Here is a 14,059-nt window from a genome sequence, read left to right as displayed (position 1 = left end):
TAGGAGATGTGGCTATAGGTCAGACTTCCTAACAGGACCGTCTGAGGTAGGCATAGGCAAACTCCAGCCCTCCAGATGTTTGGGTCTGCAATTCCCATCATCCCTAGCTAACAGGACCAGTGGTCAGGGATGATGGGAATTGTAGTCCCAAACATCTGGAGGGCCGGAGTTTGCCTATGCCTGGTCGGGGGGGGGGAGCCAAAATTTTAAGCAGTCCACGCTACCCTAGGGCAAGCATGGGGGGTGGAGAGATGAACCCGTGAGAAAGTTCAGGGGTTCTTGCAGCCCCGCTGCCGCTAATGCTATTGTTCATACTTAAAGAAGCAATGCCTAATTGCAGCCCTGGACTGCCTATCAGGGGGAAGACATGGGGAGGATCAAGGATTTTTATAATGTAGTGACTCGCGTCTCTTTCTGATCTTTCCCTGCTGTCTGAGCCCCTTTCTAGACCCTGAACTTTCCTGTAGCCAGGCCAGCTTGAGACGAAACTTTTTTGGGGGGTGGGGAAGGTGCGATTATTATATTATTATATTATTATATTATTATATTATTATATTATTATATTATTATATTATTATATTATTATATTATTATATTATTATATTATTATATTATATTATATTATATTAGTATAAAATGTGGAGGATCTGGGTTGTACAGAGAACTTTACTGTTTGTGCAACTGTAAAAGTGTCAGAGAGAAGTTATTCTTGGCTCAAAAACTTACAAATGGTATGCCAGGGTTGCATCCATGCTCCCTATGAAAAGCACATTAAGGGCGGTATCCAGCCCCCTCGTCCCACCAGCATGGAAATTCCTGTTTGTGCAATGCGACTTGCCCATACCCAAATTTTCTCCTGTGGGTTTGGGGACCCCTAAAACAAATTTAAGAGGTGCACAGGAGAGGAGAGGGGGGAAAGTCCTCTTCTGCAAGTGGAAATCCTTGTTCTGGTAAGGCAGTTACTTGATGCTGTGTGCAGGACTTATTAAGGGCTTCCGTGAGCTCAGCTGCGAAGGGAGCCTGTCGCTTCTCTGAATGATCCCCTGCTTTGGCGTTTGCCTCCCTCCAAGTCAGCTGCTGATGGGTGTGTGGCATGGTTAGAAATTAGCCAGGCGCCAGGTGCCTTTTGCGACTAGATTGGGTCCAGTTGCGACCACGTGGAGATCTCTGGGTGTCAGGGTAGCGACAGACGTCCCCATCTGGCTAGCTCCTCCAGCTTTCTTAAGCAGCTTAATTATTGCATTTTTATCCCACCTTTATCTCCAAGGGTTACATGGTTCCCTCCCCCCATGAATCCCTACGATGACAGCCTCTGGGAGGTAGGTTAAGAGGCTGGTGTGTGGCTGTGTGATCACACAATGCAATTATTTCGTGGGGGGTAACCCACCCCCATTCAGAGGAGGCTTCTGTCGTCTCTTTATGATCCCCCGTTCTCATCTTGCACTCTTTGAATCCACCTGTGATGGGTGATCTGTGATCCATTCTCTCCTGGTTCGAGGACTCAGCGGAACAACCTGCCTTGACCTTCTGGACGTGCCTAAAAGCTAGAGGGCAGGTTGAGTCCCCGTCCAAAACACGCCCTTCAAAATCCAGGCCAGAGAGAGAACCGTTGAATTCTCCCTTCTGTGCACGGTTCGCTGCTCTGAAATGTGTGCCGCCGTCGCTTGCGGAGCAGAGAGCAGGCCCGGCTCTTTGAAAACTAGGTCACCATCAACATGGAAAACAAAAGCAACAATTTTGTGCCTGCAAGTGAAAGGAGAACTGCGATGTGGGACAGAGTGCAGGGCCCACGTCTACACCACGTTTAGAGCAGCAACGGCTAGCAACTCTGAAGCAGAAAACTTGGTTCAAAGATCCAAATTATTCCCCAAGAAAATGCAGCTCCCGTAGAAATGGTGCTTATTGTGCTAACGCTCTTCTGGTTCCTTTTCCTTTCATGCCTTTGCGATGTTTGAACTGCTTTGCATAATATTTTTGTTTTGCTTGCTTGGGGGAAATCCGGGGATCTGCAGCTTCTTCTCAGTCTGTCCACCTCCAGCTTCTGAGATGAACAGACCTTGCTCCCCCCCTCCCCCCAAAAAAACTTCCAATTCCATCCATGAGAGCTAGAAACTTGCTTTGCGTGTCCTTGATTTTAGAGCTCGCCCTTCCTGGGAAGCTGAGCTTTGCTTCCGCTTCTGTAATAATAATAGTAATAAAAATCATAATTATTATAATTACTGGTACTATTAATTAACTGACCTTCACCCTGAGGTTGCAGGACGGGTGACACCATTAGAACACAATATTAAAAACAGTCTAAACCCGGGGTCAGCAAACTTTTTTCAGCAGAAGGCTGGTCCACTGTCCCTCAGACCTTGGGGGTGGGGCAGACTATATTTTGAAAGGAAAAAAAAGAATGAATGCCTATGCCCCACAAATAACCCACAGAAGCATTTTAAATAAAAGGACACATTCTACTAATGTAAAAACACGCTGATTCCTGGACCACCCACGGGCCAGATTTAGAAGGCGATCGGGCCAGATCTGGCCCGCGGGCCTTAGTTTGCCTAAGTAAAGGTAAAGGGACCCCTGACCATTAGGTCCAGTCGTGACTGACTCTGGGGTTGCGGCGCTCATCTCGCTTTACTGGCCGAGGGAGCCGGTGTACAGCTTCCGGGTCATGTGGCCAGCATGACTAAGCTGCTTCTGGCGAACCAGAGCAAAGCACGGAAATGCCGTTTACCTTCCCGCCGGAGCGGTACCTATTTATTTACTTGCACTTTGACGTGCTTTCGAACTGCTAGGTGGGCAGGAGCAGGAACCGAGCAACGGGAGCTCACCCCGTCGCAGGGATTCAAACCGCCGACCTTCTGATCGGCAAGTCCTAGGCTCTGTGGTTTAACCTACAGCGCCACCCATGTCCCTTTTAATTTGCCTACCCATGGTCTAAACCCAAGTTACAATCACAGAATGGAGCTGGGTCCTAAAATCAAAAGCCAGGGCAACAAGGTATGTATTCAGCATTCGCCAGAATCTGGATAGTGAAGGTGCCCAGCGCATCTCTTTGGGGAAGGAATTCCACATCTTAGGGGCTGCCACCACCCCAAATCTCTGAGGGAGGTGCAACTGTTTTGCTGTTTGCCACCCGGGTTCTATCAGGAAGAAGAGCAGGATTGACATTTAATAAAGAGTGCTGCCACAAGCGATTGTCAGTGTCTACTACTCCCAACGGGTAAATGTAGCCTCCTTGTTCAGGAGCAGTCTACCTCCAAATAACCAATACCTGCAGCAGTTGGGAGAAGCCTGTAGCCTTCTCAACTTGGACTTCCCATGGGGGCATCCAGTTGCCCTCTGCCTGAAGCAAGCTGCTCTTTGAGCTGTTCCAGCAGGGCTCTCTCTGATACAGGTAACGCGCAGTTGGGGAGGAAGGGGCCTGGTAGAAGCTTGGATTGCAGCTCTTCCTGTGTGTCTCTTTCTTCCTTGACTCTGTGCTTGCCTCAGATACGGAGCTCCTGGCGTGGAATTCACAGGCCTACATAGGGAAACGGCGACTGTCACCCAGATGCACTTTCTACCTGGACAGGTAAAAGAACGGCACCTTTTGGTCCCACCTTGACGCTGCCCGCAGGTTGATATCCCCTGCCTGTCGGTATTAGGCAGCTGCCTGCATTGTATTGTTTATGACCCTGTTGGGAACTTTTCTGGGGTGTGTGGGGGTGTGTGTGCAAAGCCAAACACTGAAACGGCAGAGCAGGTCACTTTCTCAAAGACAATCGAGAATAATAGTGCCTGTCTTGTATCTCAGGTTCTACAACTGCTAGGAACTTAATTGGAGGTTCTACAAATGCTAGGAACTTACCGTATTTTTCGTCCTATAGGACGCACTTTTTCCCCTCCAAAAATGAAGGGGAAATGTGTGTGCGTCCTATGGGGCGAATGCAGGCTTTCGCTGAAGCCTGGAGAGCGAGAGGGGTCGGTGTGCACCGACCCCTCTAGCTCTCCAGGCTTCAGGAATCTCTGTGCAACCCTCGGGAGACCGGCTCCGAGGGTTGCGCAGAGCTGCCTGCAGCGCAGCTCTGCGCGGCCACCGGGAGCGGGGCGCTAAGTCCCGCCCCACTCCAGATGGCGGCGCAGAGCTGCCTGCAGTCCCGGGATCAGCGCACTTCTCCCCATCGCCAGCCCCCAAAAACTAGGTGCGTCCTATGGGCCGGAGCGTCCTATGGGGCGCAAAATACGGTAATTGAAGTGCTGTTAAAGAGGGGAAAGGCAGCAAAAAGCCCAGAAGGGAATTTGTGGTGCCCAGCTTAAGAGGTTTAGACAAATCTGTGTCAGCAGCTACTAGCCATAATGGCAGTGCTTCCTAACACCAGTTGCAGGAACTTGCCCTTGTGCTCAGATCCTGCTTGTAGACTTGCCACAGACATCTGGTTAGCCGCTAGGAAAAGAAGAAGAAGAAGAAGAAGAAGAAGAGTTTGGATTTGATATCCCGCTTTATCACTACCCGAAGGAGTCTCAAAGCGGCTAACATTCTCCTTTCCCTTCCTCCCCCACAACAAACACTCTGTGAGGTGAGTGGGGCTGAGAGACTTCAGAGAAGCGTGACTGGCCCAAGGTCACCCAGCAGCTGCATGTGGAGGAGCGGGTGCTGGCGTATAAATGGGCCACTGGCCTGAGCTAGCCAGGTCGCCTTCTGTTCTTAACTACACACTTATATGGTTTTCCTTTCTTTTCCAGGGCCGGCTGCTGTCTCTCCTTGACGACAACACCCTCCACCTTTGGGAGATTTACCAGAAAGATGGCTACTCTCACTTGGAGGAGACCCATAGCTATGTCCTCCCCGGACGGCCAGGGTTCGACACCGCTAAGTACTCATTGCTTGCTTGCCTCCTTTTTCCTCCTTTTTGGGGCGCTGTGGGTTCTTGGGAGATGATCCTCTGCGAAGATGCAGGGACCGCTTTCTTGATCTCGTAGATTACTCAGCATCTAGAGGATCCCTCCTTTCCTTCTTAGCCGCCACCTGCCCTCCTGCTTCGTGAGCTGTCTCCCAAGACCTTCTCTTGGCATGGCAAAATTAGAGGGCAGAGATGAGAACAGGCAAATAATAATAATAATAATAATAATAATAATAATAATAATAATAATAATAATAGTAGCAGTAGTAAAATTCTACCCCACCACTCTGGGCTGCTTACGGTATGTATTAAAACATAGTGAAACATCAAACATTAAAAACTTCCAGAAACAGGGCTGCCTTCAGATGTCTTCTAAAAGTGGCATAGTTCTTTATCTCCTTGACATCTGAAGGGAGGGTGTTCCATAAGGAGGATGCCACTACTGAGATGGAAGCAAGACAGTCGAGCTTTTGCGCAGAGGTAAATTTCAGATGCTGTGGGTTAAACCACAGAGCCTAGGGCTTGCCGATCAGAAGGTCGGCGGTTCGAATCCCTGCAACGGGGTGAACTCCCGTTGTTCGGTCCCTGCTCCTGCCAACCTAGCAGTTCAAAAGCACTTCAAAGTGCAAGTAGATAAATAGGTACCACTCCGGCGGGAAGGTAAACGGCATTTCCGTGCGCTGCTCTGGTTTGCCAGAAGCGGCTTAGTCTTGCTGGCCACATGACCCGGAAGCTGTACGCTGGCTCCCTCGGCCAGTAAAGTGAGATGAGCGCCTCAACCCCAGAGTTGTCCGCGACTGGACCTAAGGGTCAGAGGTCTCTTTACTTTTACCTTAAATTTCAGAGAGAGCTGCCGTCAAGGAGACCTATGTTGGTAGAATGTCTGCCTTGTTCAATCCCAGGTTCAAGCCCCAGCCTCCCCTTATACCTTGGAGAGCTGCTGCCACCTAGTGCAGGCAGTATAAGGCCTCTTCCTCTGTTCCTGTGTCTAAATCCCAGTGCTCTGGGAACAAGCAAGGGTTTGTCAAGCACATTCCAGCTTCTGCTCTCACTCTGCATGTGCACGGGAGCCGCAAAAAGGACTAGCCGCTTGCCACGTGCGGTGACTTTGCACCCTTCGCTGGCGCCGGCTTCCCTCTCCTGGTTTTTGTCTCCCAGCATCTGTAAGCTTGTATCTCTCGCAAGCAGGCGCCGCAGCTTCTCTGTGGTCTCTGCTTTTTGGGTCCGAGGCTCTGAGCTGGCGACGTGGCTTTAAAAGAGCATCACAGGAGAGGGAAGAACAGCAGCTTTCTCTAGGACTCCTCTGCTTGGGTGTGCGGCCTGTCAATCTTCTTTAAACAGCTGCCTGGTGGCGGTGGGTGGACAGCATTTGCCACTGATGCACAGACTTTCTCCTTGAAATGCGTTGGCTCTTTTGGGGGTGTTGACTATTCAGATTGGTTTTCCATTTGTGGGTGCCTGCAGTCTAGGACAGTGGTTTTCCAGACGTGTTTCTGCCATCAGAAATGCGAAACTAGCTTCCCAAGCCATCAGAATCTCAGGAGATTGTAGGGCACAGGGGGTCTCCGTGCCTGGCCTTGACCCAAGCATAGGCAAACTCGGCCCTCCAGATGTTTTGTGACTACAAGTCCCATCATCCCTAGCTAACAGGACCAGTGGTCAGGGATGATGGGAATTGTAGTCCCAAAACATCTGGAGGGCCGAGTTTGCCTATTCCTGGCTTTGACCATTGCAGTGGTAAGACCCCAAGGACTCAGGTGTAGTGCCCCACACAAAAGGAGCGGGTACTTTTTATTTTTATTTGCAAAAATATCTGTGCTGTGAACATCAACAATAAAGCTGCATTTGCAAAACTAGTACAGGGGTCTCCCCACTTACGCCGGGGCTACCTTCCCGGGCACTACTTGTAAACATGAAATCGCCTTTACAGTCGTACCTTGGTTTTCAAACAGCTTAGTTCTCGAACATTTTGGCTCCCGAATGCAGCAAACCCGGAAGTGACTGTTCTGGTTTGCGAACTATTTTTGGAAGCCGAACGTCTGATGCTCCTGCAGCCAATTAGAAACGCACTTTGGCTTCTGAACGTTTTGGAAGTCGAACGGACTTCCGGAACGGATTCCGTTTGACTTCCGAGGTACGACTGTAGTGGACAACACCATCTAAAAAGCCAAACTCCACCAAAAATCAATAAAAATCTGCAGTCCACTGCAGTCACTCTCTCCAAACCTCTTTTTCTCAAACTCCCAACTCTCCACTGGCTTCAAAGGTCGGCGTAAAGGCTCACGGCTTTGTAGTTGCAAAGGCTGTGGGATTGCTATCCACTTTCTTGCTCTTTGGGGGCCATTTTTATAGCCCCCCCCCCGCTCTTTTAGGGGCCATTTTTGCTCTTTTCATGCCTCTGCGCCGTTTAAATAGATTTATTTAATTATTTCCTGGCACTGCACAGGAGACAAATACACATGAGTGGGGAGACTCCTATATAAGCTGCAACACAAATCAGTAGAAGGGTTTCAGGATAGCTGGATCCCTCCTTAGGGAAAGCCTGGGTGAGCAGATGAGTCTTCTGTAGGTGCCTAAATGTCAGCACTGTAAGTGCCTGCCTGTCCTTTCTGGGAACACATTTGAAAGGGCTGGTGCCACCACCCTTAAGGCCCTGTTCTTAGTGGGCGCAAGACGAATCTCGGGGGCAAGCAGGCTTACTGAGAGCACATCTCCCGAGGATTGAAATGACAGGGCAGGGGGTGTGACGACGCAAGGCATTCCTGGAGGTAACTTTGGAACTCGCTTCCTTGGCAAATGCCCACGGCGAGAGGGTGTCACAGAACATGTTGGAAAACCATTGGCCTGGCGATTGAGCAAGGATGGCTCCTGATCGCTCTCTTCTTCCTGACAGCTCCCCTCCCAGCATCACCCGGGTGACGGTCATCTTGCTGCGGTCAAGCTGTGACGTGGCCTACCTCGGCACGGAAGGGGGTGGCATCTACTTCCTGGAACTTCCCGGCTTGACGCTGCAGGAGGACAGGACTCTGTACCAAGACGAAGTCCTGCAGAGGTGAGCTCGCCCCAGCGATGCATCCGAAAGGGTGGGGAGTGCAGTTCTCAGAGTGGAAAGGAAATAGGGGTCTTTCCTAACGACTTAGCACCTTTAACAAACTACAGCCCCCAGAATTCCTTGGGGGGAGCTTTGACTGCTTGAAGTGGCATCATAGTGCTTCAAATGTATGGTACGGATGCGGCCTAAGTCAAAGTATGAGACTTCTTACCGCACATCAGTGTAATGTACCATGTTCATATGGTGTGGTTGTTGTATTTTTAAAAAGCAATAAAAATATTTGAAAAGAAGGGCTCGATGACTCACAGGGTCCCTTCCATGCCTGAAATTCTATTGATCTGTTGTTCTCCATCCCTGCCTTTTTATCCTGCAGCGTCCCCGAAGACTACCGATGTGGGAAGGCGCTTGGTCCGGTGGAATCTCTGCAGGAACACCCCAAAGATCCTGCCAAGATCCTGATTGGCTACAGCAGAGGCTTGATGGTTCTTTGGGACGGAAGCACGAGGGAAGCTGAGCACCTCTTTCTGGGCAACCAGGTAACTCTTTTTATTTCCGTTTTTGGGGATTTTTAAAATACCCCGTCTTTCTAAAGAGCTCAAGGTGGCATCCATGCTTCTCCCCAATCTCATTTAATCCCCACCACAACCCTGCGAGGTAGACTAGAGGCGGTGGCTGGCCCCCAAGGCCATGCCTAGTGAACTTCATGGCCGAGTGGGAGATTTGAACCCGGGTCTCCCAGGTCCCCGGCTAATTAACATTCTATGTCCTTTCAAGTGGGGGAGGGGTTACTGTTTTGTTCTTGTACTTATGGCGTATTTTGCGTTTTCGTTTTGTATTTTTACACTGTTCTTCATCCGAAGATCTCAGTGTGGCATGCAGATTAATTAAATAAAATATACGAATAATAAAATGCCGATGACCCGCCCCCCTGCTCTTAACACGTTCTCTCCCCCTCTGCACTGACCGTTCTGTTGTCCAGAGGCCTTTTTGCCCTTCCCCCCCTCTCTTTCTCGCCATTGTGTGTGTCCCAAACGCTTCAGGCCTCACGTTTTGGGTTTCCGTCTTTTGCAGCAGCTGGAGAGCCTCGGATGGGAGCGGAGCGGCCAGACGGTTGTGAGTTCTCACAGCGACGGAGGCTACGCCGTGTGGCCGGTGACGGGCGGCTCGCCAAAGACCCTACAGCCGGCCACCTCCACTATCCCTTACGGTGAGGCTAATGGCTATAGGGCCTCTATTGGCGCTTGGTCCAGGCTCTATATCCAGGGAACTTCAGTGTAAAAAAGGGGGAAACCCTCCTTGATGCACATGTCAAAATCACTAACTGTGGTGGAAGAATTGGTGAAAGGCTGTGACTCATGCAATTTGATATTTTGCTTTGTTGGGAACCGCCCAGAGTGGCTGGGGCAACCGAGTCAGATGGGCGGGATATAAGTTTGTTGTTGTTGTTAGTATTTCCATTTATCTACCACCTTTTATTAAAAGCTCTCAGGGTGAACAACATTAGATACTGGCAGCAGAGGCTGGTCTATTAGGGTAATTGGAGGCGACCCTGAGGGTCATCTAGTCCAACTCCCTGCAATGTAGGAATCTCAACACGCAGTCCCCCATCCAGTTTCAAACCATACCAGACCCTGCTTAGCTTTGCAAAGGTGCTAGCGGTTTTATTGCTGCCAGTCTGGGTGGTGGTCTTGGCTGTTCGCTTCCTCTTCCTTAGTCTCAGAATTGCCATTATAGAATTCAACAAGGGCAGAGGATCAGAGCCAAAAATCAGAACATGTTGGCTCTGGATCCTGGGGCAATGAATCCCACAAGTTCCTCCTACTCCTTTTGCCTGTCCTAAGCCTTACTAGTGTCCTCATATAGGTCCCACATTCTGGTATTGTTTGTGAGGAAGGAGGGGGAAAAACATCCCTCGGTATTTTCATTGTTGTTGTTGTTGCTGCTGCTGTGGCTAGCCCAAAGGGGCTTTGTGAGCATCATTGGCCTCAAGAAGAGCTTGGAATCAGGGGGTGGGAAGAAATGTGAGCTAGGTCTTTTTCTTCTGCTTGCATCTTACAAAGCGAGAGCGTCACTCCAAAATCTTCCTCTCCCGTTCTAGGTCCGTTCCCGTGCAAAGCTATCAACAAGATTGTCTGGCAGACGTGCGACTCAGGGTAGGTCTCATGTCTGGATTAAGAGTAGATTTTACTCCTTGGCTGTGCACCTCCCATGCCCTTGGATTTTGCAACCTGTGCGATATTAACATCCTCCTGGCTTCTTTTCTCCTACGGGGCTTTTCTTTTGTGATGGGTCGACGTGGGGGGGGGGGACGTTCAGAGGACGTTGAAGTTGCGTGGCCTTGTTGCCTGACTGCTGTTTCTAACTCCCGTCCTGTAGGAGCCCCTACATCATCTTCAGTGGGGGGATGCCCAGGGCCAGTTATGGAGACAGGCACTGCGTCACCATCCTGCAAGGACAGACCTTGGTCACCCTTGATTTCACCTCGCGTGTCATCGACTTCTTCACCGTGTGCAACACAGAGGTAGAGGAGGGTAAATACCTTTTGATATTTTCAAACATCTCTCTATCCTGCGAGGATATGTTTAGACAACAACAGCCAATCTGATTTGTTGCATGTGTATATCTCGACTTCCCTCCAAAGAGCTCAAATGTGACCTGTGTGCTTCTCCCCTCCTCCCCCTGCTTCCCCCTTGTTTTTATCCTCACCACAACAACCCTGTGAGGTAGGTTGGCCCGATAGACAGGGCCTGGCCCTAGGCCACCCCGTGTGCTTCATGGCCCAGTGGGGATTCGAACCCTGGTCTCCCCAGCATCCTAGTCTAGTGCTAATTTACAAATCTGCGGCGTGACCACATTTGAAGTACGGTGTTCTGTTCTGGTTGCCCCATCTCAAAAAAAGGGCATTGGCACTTTTAGAGAAAAGATGAGAAACCACCATAGAAGTTTATAAAATGATACAGTGGTACCTTGGGTTACATACGCTTCAGGTTACAGACTCCGCTAACCCAGAAATAGTGCTTCAGGTTAAGAACTTTGCTTCAGGATAAGAACAGAAATCGTGCTCCGGCGGCAGCAGGAGGCCCCATTAGCTAAAGTGGTGCTTCAGGTTAAGAACGGACCTCCGGAACGAATTAAGTACTTAACCCGAGGTACCACTGTACGTGACCCGGAAAAAGTGGGCAGAGAAAAAAGTGTTCCCCCTTTTTCTTACAACACTAGAATTTGGGGACCCCCCATGAAGCTGAATGTTGGCAGATTCAGGAAACATGAAAGAAAGGACTCCTTCACTCAGCATGTGGTTAAACTGCGGAACTCTCTCCCACTGGAGGCAGCCGCCGACTTGGATGGCTTTAGAAATCGGGCTAGACAAATTCATGGCTTATTTGCCAGGATGACTCTGCTCTGTCTTCACTGTCAGAGGCAGCAATGCTGGAAACCACAGGAGGAGAGAGAAAGCTCTTGTGATCCCGTTCTGCTTGCGGGGTTTCCCAGTGATCCGCTGTGAGAACTAGATGCTAGACTAGATAGGCCATTGGCCAGATCCAGCAGGCTCTTCTTAGATTCTTAACCACTGCACCACACAGACAAGAAGTCCATCGTTCTCTCCCTCTCTGTTTCCTCCATCTCTGCCTCTGTTCCCAAGTGGTCCTCTCTCCTTTTCTCCTCTGTCCTCCCCAAAGTCAATCTGTCCTGGCGCATCTTAACAGGGGCTTTCCTCTCTCTCTCCCTTCCAGAGTTCGACAACCCAACCGCCTTGGTGGTCCTGGTGGAGGAGGAGCTGGTGGTCATTGACCTGCAGACGCCCGGCTGGCCCACCATTCCCGCCCCGTACCTGGCCCCGCTCCACTCCTCGGCCATCACCTGCTCCTACCACATCTCCAACATCCCCCTGAAGCTGTGGGAGAGGATCATCAGCGCAGGAGAAGACCAGAGCCCTCGCCTCTCCTTTGTGGTGAGTTGGCACAGGGACATCCCTGTTTAGGGAAGCTTTTAATGTTTAACAGGCTACTGTATTTTAATACTTTGTTGGAAGCCACCCGGAGTGGCTGGGGAAACCCAGCCAGATGGGCGGGGTATGAATAATAAATAAATTATTATTATTATTATTATTATTATTATTATTATTATTATTATTATTAAAGCTGCCTTGCTCCTTTTGACCCTCTTGCATCATGGCCAGAGGGGGGTCTCGCTTCCTTTGATGACCCCCTCCCCAAAAAGAAACATGGAGCTGTGCCTAAAGGTAAAGGGACCCCTGACCATTAGGTCCAGTCGTGGCTGACTCTGGGGTTGTGGCGCTCATCTCGTTTTATTGGCCGAAGGAGCCGGCGTACAGCTTCCGGGTCATGTGGCCAGCATGACTAAGCCGCTTCTGGCAAACCAGAGCAGCACACGGAAACGCCATTTACCTTACCGCCAGACCTAATGGTCAGGGGTCCCTTTACCTTTACCTTACTACTACTAACAACAACAACAACAACAACAACAACAACAACAACAACAACAATTATAATACAAGGGCCTTTGCACTCTTTGGCCACTGTTCTCTTTTCCCACGTTTGTCTCTATCTCTCTCTCTTAGCAGAACTGGCCCATCAACGGAGGAAGGAGCCTCGCACAGGAACCCACCCAACGGGGGCTTCTCTTGACCGGGTGAGTTGTGTTTTGGTTTCTCCCCAGGCTGTCCTCCTCCCATGTAATGTTGTTTGTGCTGAGTGCGAATTTTTTTGCATTGGAAAGCAGAAGGCAGCTGAGGCAGGATGTTGGGGAGCGCCCCTCTTCCAAGGTGGGGGCCCGTCAGGTGGTGTTCAGCTGCCGTCAGCGCCTGCCAGTGTGGTGCTGATGAGAGCTGTGGTCGAGCAGTTTCTGGAGGGCGCCAGCTCTGCAAGGTTGGGGAAGGGCCACAACTCGGTTGCTAAACATCTGCCTTGCATGCAGGAAGTCCCAGGGTCAGTTCCCAATAGCTTCTCCTGTTAGGACTCGGAGCGACTCCATCTGAAATCTTGGAGAGGTGCCGCCAGTCAGTGCGTAGACCAGGTTTCCCAAATTTGGATCTCCAGCTGCTTTGGGACTACAATTCCCATCATTCCTGGCCACTGGTCCTGCTAGCTAGGGATGATGGGAGTTGTAGTCCAACAACAGCTGGAGACCTGAGTTTGAGAAACACTGCCCTACAGCTTTGGGGGCTCCCAGGCCTCATGTGCACTGCACATTTAAATAGAGGGAATGTTAGATCATACTCTTTTTAAATATATAATAAGCAATTCATTTTCATTGCAGTTTATCTGCTTTCAGAGCAATTTAAACAGCTTAAGATTTCTTACGTTGCTCTGGTCCCTTCTGCACTTTCTGTCTTCATTTTATTTGGGGTTTGGTTTTTTTTACAATTACACATCACTATTAATAATAATAGTAAGAAAACACCTAGCGGTTTATAACAGTGGTGCACAAAATCATACAGCAAAACCCATGTAAAAATGTGTTATAGTTTGAAATCAGCTAACCGTAAGGGACAGGTGCATTCTTAACTGACGGAACAGAAGAACTTTCAGCAGTTTCAAGAAGTTGGAATGCAAGGTGCACCTTGTGTATAAAGCAAGCATAGGCAAACTCGGCCCTCCAGATGTTCTGAGACTACAGTTCCCATCATCCCTGACCACTGGTCCTGTTAGCTAGGGATCATGGGGGTTGTAGTCCCAAAACATCTGGAGGGCCGAGTTTGCCTGTGCCTGGTATAAAGCATTGTCTGGTTTGTGGAAGCGCAAATTTGGAACAGGAAGAGTCCCCCCCTTCTCCTTGGATGTAGTGAGAATCCCCCCCCCGCTTCTTTCGCTTTGGCTGCCTGGCAAGAATGCCTCAGTTGTCCTTGCTGAGGGCTTCCTCTCTCGTTCTCCTCGCCTTCCTTCCCTCTTGGCAACTCCTGAGCTGCTTGGTGTCAAGCGTTACGTGGTCCAGTCTTCACTTTCCCCCTTGGGGAGCGCAGCCAAGGTTTCGCTAGCCAGAGGCAGCAGATGTTCTGGCCCGAGCGGAGGCTTCAAAGGCAGGGAAGTCGGAGCAAGCCGGCCAGATCCTGGCTCGCAGCCAACCTGCGGTGGTCTCTCTGGGCAGGAAGTGGCCCTTTCAGTTCTCGCTT

The 14,059-nt window shown here is 50.1% G+C and overlaps 1 protein-coding gene across 7 annotated transcripts in view; it reads left to right on the top strand.

Moving 5' to 3' along the window:
- LLGL1 (LLGL scribble cell polarity complex component 1) overlaps window positions 1–14,059 on the top strand; it is a 93,339-nt gene that overhangs the window by 52,064 nt on the left and 27,216 nt on the right. For 4 of the 7 annotated variants that reach the window (XM_081169404.1, XM_081169410.1, XM_081169408.1 and 1 more), the window contains exons 3-11: window positions 3,484–3,565; window positions 4,717–4,847; window positions 7,768–7,926; window positions 8,300–8,462; window positions 8,998–9,133; window positions 10,025–10,079; window positions 10,303–10,457; window positions 11,661–11,878; window positions 12,509–12,579. In XM_081169404.1, coding sequence (XP_081025530.1) covers window positions 3,484–3,565; window positions 4,717–4,847; window positions 7,768–7,926; window positions 8,300–8,462; window positions 8,998–9,133; window positions 10,025–10,079; window positions 10,303–10,457; window positions 11,661–11,878; window positions 12,509–12,579 — 1,170 coding nt within the window. The remainder of the gene's footprint in view (window positions 1–3,483; window positions 3,566–4,716; window positions 4,848–7,767; window positions 7,927–8,299; window positions 8,463–8,997; window positions 9,134–10,024; window positions 10,080–10,302; window positions 10,458–11,660; window positions 11,879–12,508; window positions 12,580–14,059) is intronic. The other 3 variants (XM_081169407.1, XM_081169406.1, XM_081169405.1) reach the window with 3 other exon arrangements.

This window comes from Podarcis bocagei (genome assembly GCF_964188305.1).
Source record: "Podarcis bocagei genome assembly, chromosome: 14".
Taxonomy (NCBI): domain Eukaryota; kingdom Metazoa; phylum Chordata; class Lepidosauria; order Squamata; family Lacertidae; genus Podarcis; species Podarcis bocagei.
This window is presented reverse-complemented; position numbering and strand designations above follow the sequence as displayed.